Below are 18,774 nucleotides of genomic sequence, written 5' to 3'. Positions count from 1 at the left end.
TCTTTTGTAGATTCCTTCAGATTTTACACATGAACAATCATGTAATATGCAAACAGACTTAATTCTTCCTTGCCAGTGTGGATGCCTTGTATTTCTTTTCTTGACTTATTGTGCCAACAAGAGCCTCGAGTAAAATGCATTTAAGTGGTAAGAACAGACATCTTTGTCTTGTTTCTGATCTGAGGAAAATATTCAGTTTTCCTCTTTTAACTATGATGCTGGCCATAATATTTTCATAGATGCTCTTTATCAGGCTGATGAAGCTCACTTTTTCCCTACTTTATTGAGTGATGTGATCAGTAATGGATGTTGACTTTTCCTAATATTTTTCTGTATCTATTGAGATAATCATATGGATTTTCTCACTTAGTTTGCTAGTAAACTGCATTGGTTGATATTTTCAAATATAGCATCAATCTTCCATTTCTAGGATAAATTCCACTTGATTATTATGTATTATTCATTTTATAAGTTGTTAAATTGGATTAGCTAATTTTTAAATATATTATTTGTGCTCATAAAAAGTATTTGTCAACAGTTTCCTTATCCTGGTTTTATCTGCTTTAGGCATCAGGCCTTTATAGAGTAAGTTGAGAAGTAGTCTCTTTTCTCTTCAATTTGCTATAAAATTTTGTGTAGAATTGGTATTGAGTATTATTGCTTCCTTAAACATTTGGTAGAATTCACGAAAGCTATCTTAGCCTGAGTTTTTTGTTTGCTTTGCTTTGTTCTTTCTGGGAAGGTTTTTCATTACAAATTCAATTTCTTTAATAGATATAGGGCTACTCAGGTTATCTAGTTCCTCTTGAGTGAGGTTTGGTAGAGTACGTCTTTCAAGGGAATTGTCCATTTAATCTAAATTGTGAAAGTTATTGACATAGAGTTGTTCACAATACTCCCTAACAATATCTTTAATGTCTGTGTGCTCTGTAGTCATGTAATTCTCTTATTCCTGATACTGGTAATTTATGTCTTCTCTCTTATTTTCTTCATCAGTTTGGCCAGAAGTTTGTCAGAATCATTTATCCTATCAAAGAACTAGCTTTTTCTTTCATTGATTTTCTCTGTTGTTTTTCCTGTCCTCCATGCTGTGTTTCTTCAGCTTACTTTCAGTTTAATTTGCTCTTTCTTATCTAGTTTCTTCAGACTGAAGCTGAGGTCACTAATTTGAGACATTTCTTCTTTTTTAATTGGTATTTAATGGTATATAATCCCTTCTAAATACTGTTTTATAGCAGGGACCAGAAAACTACACTTGCAGGCTAGAATACAGACATGCACATTCATTTGTGTGTTGTCTGGGGCTGTCTTCCTGCAACAGTGGCAGAGTTGAGAGATTGCAACAGGAACCATAAGGCCCATATGCCTGTAATAGTAATTATATGGCCTTTTAAGAAGTTTGCTGACTCCTGCTTGAAAGGAACCCTAAAAATTTTGTTTCCATAATTCAATTCAAAATATTTTGCAATTTCACTTCCTTGATTCTTGGAATATTTTACATAGGTTTTTCAATTTTATGCTGTTAAAAATAGCTGTTTTATATAGATCTTTTAAATATCTACTTTTAAAATAACTATTTCTTATAATTTCCAAAATGAAATATCCAAGTCAAAGTATAGGTCTTGAAAAAGTAAATAACCCATTTTTTTAAATCAAAGTATCATCAGTTTATAATATTATTTAAGTTTCGTGTGTATAACAATTATGACATGGTTTAGTGTAGTTTCTTCATGTTTCTTGTGCTCTGAATTCATTGGACTTCCTGAATCTCTGAGATTATATCTTTCATAAAATTTGAAATTTTAGACCATGTTTTCTTAAAATGTCTTTCTCTGTTCCCCTCTCCTTCAGAGATAAGAATTATAAATATATTAGGCCACTTGGAGTTTCCCTTCAGCTCGTGAATGTCTTTCATTACTTTTCACTCTTTTATTTTGGACCTATGTCCTTAACATTGGAAAAGACTCTGATGCTGGGAGGGATTGGGGGCAGGAGGAAAAGGGGACAACAGAGGATGAGATGGCTGGATGGCATCACCAACTCAATCCACGTGAGTTTGAGTGAACTCCAGGAGTTGGTGATGGACAGGGACGCCTGGCGTGCTTCAGTTCATGGAGTTGCAAAGAGTTGGACACGACTGAGTGACTGAACTGAACTGAACTGATGTCCTTAATTTCACTAATCTTTTCTTATGAAATTCTTAATTTGCTGTTTTAATCCTAACAGGAGATTTTTATCTCATACATTACAGTTTTCATTTTTAGAAGTTTGATTTGGGCCTTTAAAAAAAATATCTTTCATGTTTCTTTTTAACTTAATGAACATCTGGAATACAGTAAAAATTTAAAAAAAAAAAAAAAACGGTTTTAGTGCACTTGTCTGTTAATTATAACACCTGTGTCTATTCTGGGTTGATTCCAAATGGTTCATACTCTCCTCATGATAGATCAAATTTTCTTGCTTTTTGGCATGCCTGGTAATCTTTGATTGGATGTCAGACATTGTGATTTTTACCTTGTGTGTTGTTGGGTATTTTTGCACAGAAGGGGATGACAGAGGATGAGATGGCTGGATGGCATCACTGACTCGATGGACATGAGTCTCAGTGAACTCTGGGAGTTGGTGATGGACAAGGAGGCCTGGCGTGCTGCGATTCATGGGGTCACAAGGAGTCGGACACAACTGAGCGACTGATCTGATCTGATCTGATCTGATAAATATTCTTGATGTTTGTTTTTGGATGTAGTTAAACTATTTAAAAACAATTTGATTATTTGAGGTCTTTAAAATTTATTAGGTGGAATCAGGGCCAATACCTCATGAATTAAGAGGTTTACAGTCTTCCTGGCAGAAACAGACATTATTCTTGGCCCTCAGTATATCAAGCACTCTTCCCTCTAATCTTTTGGGTTTTTCTTCCCCTGGACACAGGTAGTTTCCCTCTGCAAGTACTCAGAGGTTCTCTCTGTGTCCAACTCTCCCCTCTCTGGTTCTCTGTCTTGTTCCCTCCAGAGTAAGTTCTACCTCCTTGACTCTAGAAATATGGTGGGCTCCACATGGGTTCTCTCTCCCTGAATTGCATCCTGGAAAATCTCTCAAGGCAGTGAGCTGGGGCAACCATAAATTCATTTCATTTGCTTCCCATTTCTCAGGGATCACTGCCCTTTTTTACCTGATATCTAGTACCTTGATTATCACTCTCTGGTTTTGGTTTGTTTCTGGTTTTGTTTTTTGGATTTTGGTTTATTTTCTTTCTGGATGTCTCAAGCAAGAGGGTAAATACAGTCCCTGTTACTCCATCTTGGTCAGAGCAGCTTTTATTATATCCACATACAAACATTCATGCAGACTACATGCACCAAAATAAGCGCCCTTATAGCTCAGTTGGTAAAGAATATGCCTACAGTGCAGGAGACCTGGGTTCAATCTCTGGGTCTTGAAGATCCTCTGGAGAAAGAAACAGCAACCCACTCTGGTATTCTTGCCTAGAGAATTGCAGGGACAGAGGATCCTGCCTGGCTACAGTCCATAGGGTTGCAAGAGTCAGACACGACTTAGTGACTAAACCACCACCAAGCAACTAAGCAAAATATTGAGAAGATTTATTTCTGGATGATGGGATTATGACAATTTTTTATTTCTGATATGTGTGTGTGTGTGATTTACATTCTCTAAAATAAATGTATTACTATAAAATAAAAATAATAAAACATTATTTTCCTGTGAAAATAGGTCTCTCTCTCATGTGTATGCAACCTATCCTGGGTGACAGATTACAAAGCAAATTACAGGGTTCACACACTTTCTGGTGTGCTCATGTGACATGGTCAGGAGGGGCCTGCTGCTCAGCTCATGCAGCAAGACTGGTGAAGTGTCACAGTTGGCTTTCAGAGCAATCAGGGAGTATTAAATTTAGCCAAAGTATCTAAGTTGTACCCTGAATCTCTAGAACACAGTAGGCCCACAAAATGCCCTTCAACACCTTGGAGCCATGAACTCTCAAAGGCTTAAATATTTTTATGAAAGACAGCAAATATACACAAACATACTAACACACTTCAGAGACACACAGGCATAAATGTATCACCTATAATAAGTGATACCAATTTGAAAGCATTTTTATTGATACTTCAGAGAAGAGATATTGAGAAAATTCTAATGATCAAAGAATGACAAATAAAAATTAATTGTATACTTTAACCTTAACTCTGCTGCTGCTGCTGCTAAGTCGCTCCAGTCGTGTCCGACTCTGTGCGACCCTATAGACGGCAGCCCACCAGGCTCCACCGTCCCTGGGATTCTCCAGGCAAGAACACTGGAGTGGGTTGCCATTTCCTTCTCCAATGCATGAAAGTGAAAAGTGAAAGTGAAGTCGCTCAGTCGTGTCCGACTCCCAGCGACCCCATGGACTGCAGCCCACCAGGCTCCTCTGTCCATGGGATTTTCCAGGCAAGAGTCCTGGAGTGGGGTACCATTGCCTTCTCCGAACCTTAACTCTAAGATATGTAAAATACTATTTGCACTCTCTTTAATACTTTGTTTTTATTTTTGTTTACAAGAAATTATATATTAATAAGAGCTTACCAAAAATCCAGAAAGACTTTCATTTTCTCACCCTTATTTTAAAAAACTTAAGTTCTTCATCAATGAAGAACTTATTCATCCACCTCAGTTGAAAAATGAGAGGGACCAGACCATTTTGTTATTAATATTGTTGGAAGAAACCTCAATTCCCATTAATATATTATAGCAGACTATGACTAAATAGAAAATGTAATCATTTTCTTAAAATTTTATCAGAATGAGAATGAAGTCAATTCAGACCACTACATTAGAGGATCAGTCACCTAACCTCCCACTCTCAAGATGACCAAGAACACTCCATAAGAGGAAGTGATATCCATGTTGGTAAAATGTTACTAAATGTGCAAGTAAGCTGGGTTCTATATTTATTGGAAACAATCTGATTATAGTGATACATACCATCTTCCTCAACTCCTGGTTGGAAACAATAAGGACATTTGGTGGGTCCCCAATGGCAGTGGCAGCTCCCCCAATGTTTGTGAAGATCACTTCTGCAATCAGGACTTGTCTTGGATCAAGGTTGAGCACCTCACACAATCTGTCATAAATGAAGGAAAATGAAAACAGTCCCACTATCCATATTGTGAAAGGCATATGTGTGACCTAAATATTTTCAAAGCACTTGCAGGTATAAGAAGCATGCACACACACACACACACACACACACACACATCTATGAGAAAGGCAATGCTGAGGGGTAAACAATGACAACAGTGCTATAGAGCTACAGGATAAAGTTGACTCTCAGCACTTCTCTGAAAGTTAACACAATCCATCTGAACCATCCATGTGAAAATACATTCCTGCCTCACCCCCACAGGTCTGGAGGAAGCACTTGGTGTACAGGCTCCCTTGCAGGGCAGGAAGTGGCCCAGATGAACGCATCTTTGCCACCAGACCTCTCTGAGTCAAGGTGGGGCTGGAGCAAAAAGCACTGTTGCCCAGTAGCTCACACCACACCTGCCAACCTAGCTCCTTACCCACCTTACCTTTTCAAATGCTGAGGCACTGTGCTTAATTCTAACAAGGAGTACACATTCTATAGCAGTGGCTTTCCATCTTAGCTAAACATTAGACTTGTCTGGGGATCTTGACAGTCTTGCTACCCAGCTCATGATAGAACAACCCCTGGAGATGGGCCTAAGCAGCAGCATTTATAGCTCCCCAAGTGGTCCACTGAGCACACAGTTGAGAAAGGCTGCTCTAAAGAAAGTTCAGGGAAAACCTCATGGCGTCTCTTCCACCCACCCATTACATTGCCCACTTTCTTACAGAAGCCAGGCCTGAGTCTGGATGTTGGCAGCAAGGGGAGCCCCTGCTGCACTCAAGGACCTTTTTTGGTGGGGGTGCCCTGTGGCATGAGGGATCTTGGTTCCTTACGAGGGAGTGATTCCATACCCCCTGCAATGGAAGCTCAGAGTCTTAACTACCCGACCACCAGGGAAGTGCCTCAAGGGTCCTTTCTACTATCTTCCAGCTCAGAGTATAGCCAGCAGCTTTTCTGAGTAGGATTGGCCTACAGAGCTGTGTAGAAGTTGAGAAGGGAGTTCAAAAAAGAGGATCAGACTCCAATCAGCAGCAGCAGCTTTCAACTAAGGAAGCCCCAGGCTCTGCTTTTAGCAAGAAAAGGATTCGTGTGTGCTAATCAACAATGCCAGATTTGGATGTCTAACTGTAAAGATGGTGTGCTGTGCTGTGCTTGGTTGCTCAGTCATGTCCGACTCTTTGCCCATGGACTGTAGCCCACCAGGCTCCTCTGTCCATGGGGATTCTCCAGGCAAGAATACTGGAATGAGTATCTCCTCCAGGGGATCTTCTTAACGCAGCAATCGAACCCAGGTCTCTTGCATTGCAGGAGGATTCTTTACCATCTAAACTACCATGGAAGCCCAACTCTAAAGACTAATGTTACTCAATCCAGACAGAGGCAGAAGAAATGTGATTAAGCTTAGAGAGTCATAAAGAATATAATAGTATAATATAAACAGTGAATCTGAGCACACCAATACTTAATCATGAAAGATGCAATTTGTATACTAATAAATGGAATTGCTATTCCCACATAGCAATTATAGTGTGCTCACTCACCTAGAGCCAGACATCCTGGAGTGTGAGGTCAAGTGGGCCTTAGGAAGCATTACTACAAACAAAGCTAGAGGAGGTGATGGAATACCAGCTGAGCTAGTTCAAATCCTAAAAGATGATGCTGCTAAAGTGCTGCACTCAATAAGCTAGAAAATTTGGAAAACTCAGCAGTGGCCAAAGGACTAGAAAAAGTCAGTTTTCATTCCAATCCCAAAGAAAGGCAATGCCAAAGAATGCTCAAACTACCACACAATTGCACTCAACTCACACACTAGTAAAGTAATGCTCAAAATTTTCCAAGCTAGGCTTCAATAGTATGTGAACCGAGAACTTCCAGATGTTCATGTTGGATTCAGAAAAAAAACAAAGGAACCAGAGATCAAATCGTCAACATCTGCTGGATCATAGAAAAAGCAAGAGAATCCCAGAAAAACATCTACTTCTGCTTTATTGACTACGCCAAAGCCTTTGACTGTGTCAGAACAAACTGTGGAAAATTCTTCAAGAGATAGGAATACCAAACCACCTTACCTACCTCCTGAGAAATCTGTATGCAGGTCAAGAAGCAACATTTAGAACTGGACATGGAACAACAGACTGCTTCCAAATTGGGACAGGAGTACGTCAAGGCTGTATTGTCACTCTGCTTATTTAATTTATATGCAGAGTACATCATGTGAAATGCGGGGTTGGATAAAGCACAAGCCAGAATCAAGACTGTCAAGAGAAATATCAATAACCTCAGATATGCAGATGACACCACTCTTAGGGCAGAAAGTGAAGAGGAACTAAAGAGCCTCTTGATGAAAGTGAAAGAGGAGAGTGAAAACTGGCTTTAAAATTCAGCATTCAAAAAACGAAGATCATGGCATTTGGTCCCATCACATCAAAGCAAATAGATGGGGAAACAAGGGAAACAGTGACAGACTTTATTTTCTTGGCCTCCAAAATCACTGCAGATGGTGACTGCAGTCATGAAATTAAAAGACACTTACTCCTTGGAAGAAAAGCTATGACAAACCTAGGCAGCATATTAAAAAGCAGAGATGTTAATTTGCTGACAAAGGTCCATCTAGTCAAAGCTACATTTTTTCCAGTAGTCATGTGTGGATGGACCATAAAGAAAGCTGGGCACCAAAGAATTGATGCTTTTGAGCTGTGGTGTTGGAGAAGACTCTTGAGAGTTCCTTGGACTGCAAGGAGATCCAACCAGTCCATTCTGAAGGAGATCAGTCCTGAATATACATTGGAAGGACTGATGCTAAAGTTGAAGCTCCAATACTTTGGCCACCTGATGCAAAGAACTGACTCATTGGAAATACCCTGATGCTGGTGAGAGGGTAACAGACAGGAAGGCTAGGGGGTCTCCAAATGGAGAAAATAGACTGCAAGGGTCGCATGTTTCTTATCTCTCTCTTAAGTGGCAGGAGGAAACAAACTACAAGTGTCAGATTTTTTCCCCTTCTCTATACAAAATTAAAAGGAGGTTTCTCTTAAAATTCTGTGTTGCCATGACAATACCTGGCTCCACCTAAACTTAACTTTTCTCAAACCTTGAGCTAATCAATGCATTTTTCTTATGGAAATGCTTTTCTTAAGCTATGTTAATCAACTATGTATTTACCCTAGACTCTCTCTTCAAGTCAGTTCTGCTTAAGACTCAGAACCTATAAGGGCTTAACAAACCTGTATGTTTTACTTATACATTGTTAATGACCTATATATTTACTTGGAAACCTGCCTTTCTTCAACATTCATGTCGATCGTTTTATGGCCTGGGATGATTCACCTGGTGCCAATGTTATCTCAAAATGTATGTTGTGGTTGAGGGACCTGGTGCCACTTTGAGTTTTGAATCATCTCCTTTCTCTAATTAACAACTCACTGATAGGTATAGACTAGCAGGCAGGTACTCTTTCTACCCCCTTCTGATGTCTATGTCAAAAGCTTTCTCTATCTCTTTTATACTTTAATAAAGCTTTATTAAATACACAAAAGCTCTGAGCGATCAAGCCTTGTTACTGACCCCGGACTGAATTCTTCTCCAGAGACCATGAATCCCGGTGTCTTTCATGGCTCAGCAACAATCTTTCAGTGGGAAAGATTCAAGGCGGGAGGAGAAGGGGATGACAGAGGATGAGATGGTTGGATGGCATCACCGACTAGATGCACATGAGTTTGAGCAAGCTCCAGGAGTTGGTGATGGACAGGAAAGCCTGGCATGCTACAATCCATGGGATAGCAAAGAATCAGACATGACTGTGCAACTGAACTGAACTGATTCTTACATAAAATTACAAAGCCAGTTCCTAGCAGAGCGAGGATATAAACAAATCCCAGCAAGGCTGAGACAACCCTCAGCTGTGCAAGCTGTACAGGGATGTTGAGAATCAGGGTGCCATCATCAGGGTGTGTAGTGACTTGCTGGAGTCTGGCACATTGTGAGATGGTTTCAAACCACTGTCAGCAGCAGAGTTGCCCTGGTTGGAGGGTGGTAGGTGTGAACTGCCTCTTGCCCACTGAGGTGTCCAGGGGCAGGGTTGGTTTTAGCATATGCTTTATCCACCATTTACCCTCAGAAGAACTATACCTCTGGGTATTGGGAGGTGCTGCACCTCCTGTGCAAGAAGGCTAAATCTAGCATCCTGCCCCTCAAATCCATACTTGCACGTGGACCATGACAATGCAGCCAGACTTGCAGAAGCCTGGGCAACAGATTAACTCATAACACTGCAGGCCAATCCACGAGATGCTACTAACTCTCTGTTCCTCTCTACCCTTCCTTCTCCTCTCCCTACTCCACATTCTAACTTACTCCTCCTCTGAGGGTCACTACTCTCCCAAACACCAAAGGCATCACCCAGAATTAGTCCTGAGCTCTGTAAGAAGCCCCTTGTTGGTGACATTGAACTTGCTGTGTCTCATGCCTCATAAGCAGGAGAATCTCTTATCTGGTAGAATCCTCAGAACACTAGCTTATTTTAATTTCTTTGATGGAACAACCCAGATCAGTGCAGCTGAAGTGAGTTGTCCTCAGCTGAAGTGAGGACATTTAGACAAATGTCCTTACTACCTAGCTTCCCAGAAGCCACCAGGCATACCTATAACCCCTCAGTCTCTCTAGAACCAGCCAGCACCAGCACATGTTGAGTCTAAGCAGGGGAAGACCATGATATGCTAGGAACCATCTTTAAAATAAAGGACATAAAGTCTAGATAAAAGTGTAGGTCCATGACCTTGGAAGGGGCTGCACAATCACAGGCTGAAGCCCAAGCCCCAGGAGGCCCCATGCAATCAGTCCCACAAATGAAATGGGTGGAATTAAAAAGAGCAAAATGGAATCAAACTGAATTTCTCTTTCCCAAAGTCACCTTGCAAGGCCTTGCCAGGCCAGGTCATGCAACCCTCCAATAATCCCACAAGGATCCTGCCAGAGCAAGACAGTAGCCCCACCTCCTGCTCTCTGGCTGAGAACCCCATAGAGCCCATGCAGTAGAACTCCTGGCCCCTGATGCTCTGTCCCACAGGCATAAAGGTTTGTGTGTCCTGATTCCTGTAGGCACTTTTGCAACCACTGCTACTGCCATCACAGCTGTGCAGTCAGAGCTACAGTCCCAGTGGATGTTCAGGTCAGACCCAATCATGTGGGAGGAGGGCAAGGTCAGACCCCATCATGTGGGAGGAGGGCAGCCAGCACAAGGGCACATCAGCTGCCCTGATGTCCACACAAGGCCACTTTGCATACCTTATGGTCACAGGAGTGAAGAGGAGCACTGTTGTGACATTGTCCAGGAAGGCAGAAAGGACAGCAGCAACGAGACACAGCATGAAGATCATGGTCCACACTCTTCCTCGGGACAATTGGTATACCTGGAATGCAATACAGAACAAGCTAGGACCAATGGGGCCAGAAAACAGGTGCAACTTTTCATTAGGGACTCTGAGAACTAAGGGTCTAAATAAACACTACATGGCGGATTAAAACTTAGACCTACAAACTCCTAAACCTGCTGAGATGAGGCAGTAATGGCTGGACCTGAACCTGTAAACCTGTGCGGGCCTACACTTCTTCCCTCCAATTCTCATTTCAGTACCTTGAGATGGTCTATCTCTCATAAGGTGACAACCTGTCATGTCTGTATCTTTTTACACACTCCTTTTGGTTGGACAGCCTGGGCTGTGACTTTGGGATTCACCTGACCCTAGAGTCTGCCGATCTTTGGGGATCTAGGGGTTGCTTTTAGTACCAAGGTATTGGGAGGAAGAGGCAAGATAGCTACCTGGGAGGTGCAAGATAGTGCACAAAATTGGCAAAAATCACGATATGGTTCTATCTTTCAAAGTTTGAAAAGGGCTTCTTAAATAACTAATTTTTCTGTATACGAGACAGCAAAAGAGACACTGATGTATAGAACAATCTTTTGGACTCTGTGGGAGAGGGAGAGGGTGGGATGATTTGGGAGAATGGTGTTGAAACATGTATAATATCATATATGAAATGAGACACCAGTCCAGGTTCGATGCACGATACTGGATGCTTGGGGCTGGTGCACTGGGACAACCCAGAGGGATGGTATGGGGAGGGGGCAGGGAGAAGGGTTCAGGATGGGGAACACGTGTATACCTGTGGCAGATTCATGTTGATATATGGCAAACCAATACAATATTGTAAAGTTAAAAAAAAAAAAGAATAAAGTTCCCTAGACAACAAAAATAAATAAATAAATAAAAGAACTTTTCAGTTTCAAAAAGAATTCAAGCCCAGCCCTAGTCTACATTAGTCTTTTCCTCCTAACTCTGATGATAGGATCAACACAAATTCTACCAGTCAGAAAATGGTGAAGGATTCCCCAGGGTCCCAGTTATAAAAATGAATGCTTATATGTTCAATGTCGTAAAGTAATCATTGAAATTATTTCACCTAAAAGCAGAGTAATCAGAACTGATGACTTAAAATATTTAGATACTCTGAAGTGCAAAACAGTTTTGGTGCATAGTTCTCAACCTGCCAAGTTGAACGCCATCACACAAATATTCAACTTGAATACTAGTCTCCTTGATCCTCTTCTTTGGTTATTTGTTGAGAATCTGAAAGTGATGTTCAAAGACACCTTACTTAGCATAGCAATTATACCCAGGTTTGCAGCAGTGATTTTGAAAAGGAGGACAGAATTTTAAAATATCTGCTTTAAAACAGTTTTATTCACTAAATATGTAATGGTAGAAAAAAAGTATCAATTGATACATAACTATTAAATGCCACATCATACATACCTTTACAGCACAATAATCAAAAAATCCAGTTTCTGAAAATATGGCTACTAAGATCATCTATAGGGAAAAGAGAAAAAGGAGACAAAGAATGTTTCAGAGCACCATCCTGAAATGATATCAGTGACCACTTACACATCTGAGCTCTGGCCTCTACATGAAACCTACCACCTCATCAAACGTCTCACTCTTTGGTTGAGTGTGATCCACTTACTGACTCTCTGAATCAAGCCCCTTACTAGAGGATTTGCACCTTTACATTTGTCCAAGAGTATGTGCCCAAAGTACATTATCATTCCACCTGAACGTCACAGTAAACATCTGCGTTGTAATTACTCTGACTTATAGACCAGGAAACTGTCAGGCAGAGAGGAAAAGTGACTTGCTCAGAGTCACAAAGCTAGAAACAGGGCAGGAAATAGGATAGAATGTGGCCTTTTGCACCTAGGTGTTCACACAAGCAACAATTAAAAGTTTTAAGACTTTTAAACTGACTTAAATTACATTTATTTTTTTTTAAACTAGCTTAAATTTTATAAGCGTAGTTACATTGAAATGAAGACTGCTGGGAGAAATATTAACAACCTCAGAAATGCAGATGACACCACTCTAATGGCAGAAAGTGAAGAGGAACTAAAGAGCTTCTTGATGAGTGAAAGAGGAGAGTGAAAAAACTGGCTTAAAATACAACATCCAAAAAACTAAGATCATGGCATCCAGTCCCATCACTTCAGGGCAAATAGATAGGGGAAAAATGGAAATAGTGGCAGATTTTATTTTCTTGGGCTTCAAAATCACAGAGGACAGTGACTTCAGCTACAAAATTAAAAGACACTTGTTCCTTGGAAGAAAAGCTATGACCAACCTAGACAGCATATTAAAAAGCAGAGACATTATTTTATTGACAAAAGTCCATATAGTCAAAGCCATAGTTTTTCCAGTAGTCATATACAGATGTGAAAACTGGACCATAAAGAAGGCTGAGTGCTGAAGAATTGATGCTTTCTAACTGTAGTGCTGGAGAAGACTCTTCAGAATCCCTTGGACTGCAAGGAGATCAAACCAGTCAATCCTAACGGAAATCAACCCTGAATATTCATTGGAAGGACTGATGCTGAAGCTGAAACTCCAATACTTTGGCCACCTGATGCGAAGAACTGACTCACTGGAAAAGACCCTGATGCTGGGAAGGATTGAGGGAATGAGGAGAATGGGGCAACAGCGGATGAGATGGTTGGATGGCAACACTGACTCACTGGACGTGAATTTGAGCAAACTCCGGGATTTGGTGGTGGACAGGGAAGCCTGGCATGCTGCTGTCCATGGGGTTGCAAACAGTCAAACAGAGCCTTGAGCAAAAAAAAAAATTATTTAATTCTCTGTACTTTGGTTTTCTCACCTTACTTCTGTATGTCTTATTCCCTCGTAAGGTTGTTATGAATTATGTAAACTAAAGTACTTTAGAAAATAGTGGGCCCAAAACTGTGTTTCACAAAAACAGTGCAAAACAGTACAAATCTCTGCTTCATCTATAATGACCATCATTGTTCGTCCTATCCAAATGGCCACTGTGAGGCCACTTATAGAGTGTGATGCTTCACACCAATGGAAGCTACACATGAATGACCACATGTGTAGGTGACCTACACAGGGTAGGTCCCGTGTGGTCTTCCACTGTTGTGGTGAAACTGTTACACATGTCTGCTGCTAGAACCACCCAAGAGAGACTGGAACTCAGGGACTGGGTGAGTGGTCCCATGGGTGGATGACTGGAAATAAACAGGGTAAAAAAGACAGGGGTCTGGTTATACAGACTGTCTCTGGACCACACACACCCCAAAGTTCTATATAGAACCTTCTTGAACTGATTCCAACTGAGAAAAAATTAAGCCATTCATTGTTAAAATTCAATATAACTGTATTAAGAGGATAATTAAATTAAAGTGAAGCCCTAATCCAATATGCCTATTGACCTTATAAGAAGAGAGGAGGACATAGACACGCCCAGAGGGACAATCACGTGAGGACTTGAGCGGATGATCATCTATAAGCCTCAGAAGAAACCAACACTGCACACATCTTGATCTTGGACGTTAGCCTCCAGAACTATGAGGAAATACATTTCTGTTGTTTAAGTCACCCAGTGTATGGTACTTTATAATGGCGGTCCCAGCAAACTAATACACCAATCATTTAAACTTTTTTTTATAACAAAAACTTATGAGATATCTGGTACGCCTTCCTTTTTCCTTCCATATGTCCAAACCCTATATACTTTTCAGAACCCAATACAAAAATTAGTTTCTCTATAAAGCCTGAATTCAGAGCACTGACCTGAATCCCACACCGCATCCACAAAGCAGACAGTTATTTTGGATCACATTGACACCTAGAGCAGCACAGCCCTCCTTCAGATCACTCAGCCACTGTGGGGTCTGTTCAAGGACACATGAGCCATTCCCACTGCTGTCCAGACCCTTGTCAAATTCCCCTTATTCCAACTAAATCTGTTTATGACTCATGTTCCACACTAACTCACTGCTGCTGCTGCTGCTAAGTCGCTTCAGTCATGTCCAAGTCTGTGAGACCCCATAGACGGCAGCCCACCAGGCTCCACCGTCCCTGGGATTCTCCAGGCAAGAACACTGGAGTGGGTTGCCATTTCCTTCTCCAATGCATGAAAGTGAAAAGTGAAAGTGAAGTCGCTCAGTCATATCCAACTCTCAGCAACCTCATGGACTGCAGCCTACCAGGCTCCTCCATCCATGGGATTTTCCAGGCAAGAGTACTGGAGTGGGGTGCCATTGCCTTCTCCCACTAACTCACTGGTGTGCCTTAAAATTCCCTTCCTACAGGTTGATTTGGTGACACTCTCCATAGCATGCAGTAGAGTGGTCACTTGAAAATATGGTAAATTAACAAACTATCACTTAGGGACAATTTCTTCCTTTCTTCCTTTATCCATATAATTAAAGGTACTTTTTCAATCACTGAAAAATTTATATGGTTTATTTATTTAAGATATATCATTTTATATTTTAAGGACAGTAACTCAAAAAACTGCTGAATTTTCTCAATGGCAAGATTATTTCTCTGTTAGAGAGGCCTTAGGCTAAAATTTTCCAGCTAACCAACCAGAGCACCAATCACTCCATTCTTCATCAGGAGAAATTAGCTAGACCTGCAAACACTTCTCAGTCAAGCCCTAACAGTCAAGCAGCACGGTGTCCTTAAGAATTAGCAGTGACAGCAGTAAAAGAGAAAGTCCCAGGTTACAGCAAACTTGGGGCCCAGTCCCACTGGGAGGACTGTCATTACCATGCCAAACAGCAGGGCCAGAGTCTCAAAATCAATCCACTCCACCACATGGGTCAGGCTGGGTCTCTGCAATCAAACCACAAATTAGCCAATTAGTCCTGGGCCTCATCCTCCTGGTGATAAGCTGTAAACATGTGCACTTTACAGAAAACCCACTCATGGCCAGAGCTGAAAATCACAAAAATCACACCATCCACTTGCCTTTGAAATCCTATTATATCATTACTGAAAAACAGTCGTGACCCAAAGCATCGTAACATCAAAACTATGCACTTGTCAATGAGAAAGGCAGACTTCTTAAGCCCTGTCCCTGTCCCTAAGGAAAGGTAGGATCATGGGGAACTGGGAGCCCAGACTGGGAAGTGAGGGCACTTGGAGAGCCTCGTTGTTGGAAAAGGACTTCACAGTGGTCCAGAGATTTTCCTGCAGCACAAGGTATATGCCATATCAATTATTTCCAAAATTAAATAACTACTACTACACTACTCCTTAACAATTAATCAAAGTAACAGAGGTTTATGTGTAAGTTTTAGGATTCTGGGACATTTTACCCTGAGAGTGAGTGTTTGTTTATACCAATTCTAGCCATAAAAGAGAAAAATAAATAAATAACAAAGTCTCACATATTATTTTTACTCTTTGGTTGACTGGCCTTTAGAAACGTTTTTCAGAACAATCTGTGAAATTCTACAGAGTTTTTTTCGAATCCCAAGTTCCATGTGTGGCCACCTTGGTCAGTGCAGCACTGCTCCTCAAACAACCCCAGGCCTCCATCTCCAGAGTATTTGGCCTCTCTTGCCTCTCTACATTCATTCCAGTGTCTCTGCAGGATGGAACATGCTCAGATCCTGAGGGGACAGTATCACCTCACAGACATGCACTTCCAGGGACCTCCTGATGTCTGTCCCCAACCTCACTATCTCCCACCTCTCTGCTCCAGCTAGGATGGCCTCCCCTGGTCTCCAAGGGCTGACAGTGCATATGGCTGGCTCTAATATTGCTCAGGTGCATGGCCTGAATGAGTACTTGACCATCATGAGCCTTTCCTCAGCTAAGATAGGGTGTGTGTGATAAAATCAAATGTTAATTGCTCATCAATGGTATAAAGTTCATTAGTTCATGCCTTAACAGGAAACGTGAAATAGTATATTAAAATAACACCTAATTACTGGACTGTCTTTGAAGCTGACATTCTATCAAATGCTAAGCCTTTGACTCAAAATGTTACAACTTACGTCACCAATCACAGCCAGCGCTGCTAATGCTGAAAGGGACCCCAACATGGCTGCTAGTGTTCTGTGAACAATCTGGAAAGAAGCATAGAACATTACTTCACTCTAGTCCACAGGATTTTAAAACACACAGAAGCTTGTATTGGTATAAGTATTTGTGAAGATTGGCCATTCTATACCATACCTATTGAAAGTGAAAGTGAAAGTTGTGTCCGACTCTTTGCCATCCCATGGACTACACAATCCATGGAATTCTCCCGGCCAGGATAGTGGAGCGGTAGCCATGCCCTTCTCCAGGGGATTTTCCCAACCCAGAGATCACACCCAGGTCTTCCACATTACAGGTGGATTCTTTACAAGCTGAGCCACCAGGGAATTTAGGACAATAGATAAATTATGGGTTTCAAAGTCTGGATGTCCTAGACGCACACACAACTATCACCAGTCTGCTTTCTAAAGAAAGGTGATTTAAGGTGATTATCTATATGTATGATCCTATCAAAATTTTTTCAATTGTTTTGGGTTTATTTTCTCTTGGCAGGTCTTATTCCTTTTCTTGTGTTTCCTGCCTAGAGAAGTTACTTTAGTATTTGTTGTAAAGCTGGTTTGATGGTATTGAATTCTCTTAACTTTTGCTTATCTGGAAAGCTTTTGATTTCTCCATCAAGTCTGAAGGAGAGTCTTGCTGGGTAGAGTATTCTTGGTTGTAGGCTCTTCCTTTTCATAATTTTAAATATATCTGGCTTGTAGAATTTGTGTTGCTGCTGCTGCTAAGTCACTTCAGTCGTGTCCGACTCTGTGCGACCCCATAGACAGCAGCCCACCAGGCTCTACCATCCCTGGGATTCTCCAGGCAAGAACACTGGAGTGGATTGCCATTTCCTTCTCCAATGCATGAAAGTGAAAAGTGAAAGTGAAGTCACCCAGTCGTGTCCAACTCTTTACGACCCCATGGACTGCAGCCTATCAGGCTCCTCCGTCCATGGGATTTTCCAGGCAAGAGTACTGGAGTGGGTTGCCATTGGTCAGCTAATACCTTGATGGGAGTTCCCTTGTATGTTACTTGTTGTTTTTCTCTTGTTGCTTTTAATATTTTATCTCTGTCTTTAATTTTTGTCAGTTTGATTACTATGTGTCTCAGTGTGTTCCTTCTTGGGTTTATCCTGCCTGGGGCTCTCTGTGATTCCTGGACTTGGTTCACTATTTCCTATCTCATATATGGGAATTTTCAGGTCTTATCTCTTCAAATATTTTCTCAGGTCCTTTCTCTCTCTCTCTTCTCCTTCTGGGACCCCTATAATGCAAATGTTGGTGCATTTAATGTTGTCTCAGAGGTCTCTTAGGCTGTCTTCATTTCTTTTCATTCTTTTTTCTATATTCTGTTCTATGCCAGTGATTTCTACCATTCTGTCCTCCAGGTCATTTGTCCATTCTGCCTCAGTTATTCTGCTAGTGTTTGCTTCTCAGTACAGTTCAGTCGCTCAGTCATGTCCGACTCTTTGTGACCCATGAATCGCAGCATGCCAGGCCTCCCTGTCCATCACCAACTCCTGGAGTTCACCCAAACTCATGCCCATCTAGTCAGTGATGCCATCCAGCCATTTCATCCTATGTCATCCCCTTCTCCTGCCCCCAGTCCCTCCCAGCATCAGAGTCTTTTCCAATGAGTCAATTCTTCACACCAGGTGGCCAAAGTATTGGAGTTTCAGCTTCCACATCAGTCCTTCAAATGAACACACAGGACTGATCTCCTTTAGGATGGACTAGTCGGACCTCCTTACAGTCCAAAGGACTCTCAAGAGTCTTCTAAAACACCACAGTTCAAAAGCATCAATTCTTCGCCGCTTCCCTTTCTTCACAGTCCAACTCTCACATCCATACACGACCACTGGAAAAACCATAGCCTTGACTAGACGGACCTTTGTTGGCAAAGTAATGTCTCTGCTTTTCAATATACTATCTAGGTTGGTCATAACTTTCCTTCCAAGGAGTAAGCATCTTTTAATTTGATGGCTGCAATCACCATCTGCAGTGATTTTGGAGCCCCAAAAAGTAAAGTCTGACACTGTTTCCCCATGTATTTCCCATGAAGTGATGGGACCAGATGCCATGATCTTAGTTTCCTGAATGTTGAGCTTTAAGCCAACTGTTTCACTCTCCTCTTTCACTTTCAAGAGGCTTTTTAGTTCCTCTTCACTTTCTGCCATAAGGGTGGTGTCATCTGCATCTCTGAGGTTATTGACATTTCTCCCAGCAATCTTGATTCCAGCTTGTGTTCCTTCCA

The 18,774-nt window shown here is 41.4% G+C and overlaps 1 protein-coding gene across 1 annotated transcript in view; it reads right to left on the bottom strand.

Moving 5' to 3' along the window:
• Positions 1-18,774, bottom strand: part of OCA2 (oculocutaneous albinism II) — a 285,385-nt gene that overhangs the window by 188,339 nt on the left and 78,272 nt on the right. The window contains exons 10-14 of the mRNA XM_010852989.1: positions 16,494-16,565; positions 15,259-15,324; positions 11,944-12,000; positions 10,415-10,539; positions 4,984-5,122 (exon numbers count right to left, since the gene is read on the bottom strand). Coding sequence (XP_010851291.1) covers positions 4,984-5,122; positions 10,415-10,539; positions 11,944-12,000; positions 15,259-15,324; positions 16,494-16,565 — 459 coding nt within the window. The remainder of the gene's footprint in view (positions 1-4,983; positions 5,123-10,414; positions 10,540-11,943; positions 12,001-15,258; positions 15,325-16,493; positions 16,566-18,774) is intronic.

Source organism: Bison bison, unplaced genomic scaffold (genome assembly GCF_000754665.1).
Source record: "Bison bison bison isolate TAMUID 2011002044 unplaced genomic scaffold, Bison_UMD1.0 scf7180017864320, whole genome shotgun sequence".
Taxonomy (NCBI): Eukaryota; Metazoa; Chordata; class Mammalia; order Artiodactyla; family Bovidae; genus Bison; species Bison bison.
Note: the sequence above shows the minus strand (reverse complement) of the source record. Positions and strands in the feature narration are given on the sequence as shown.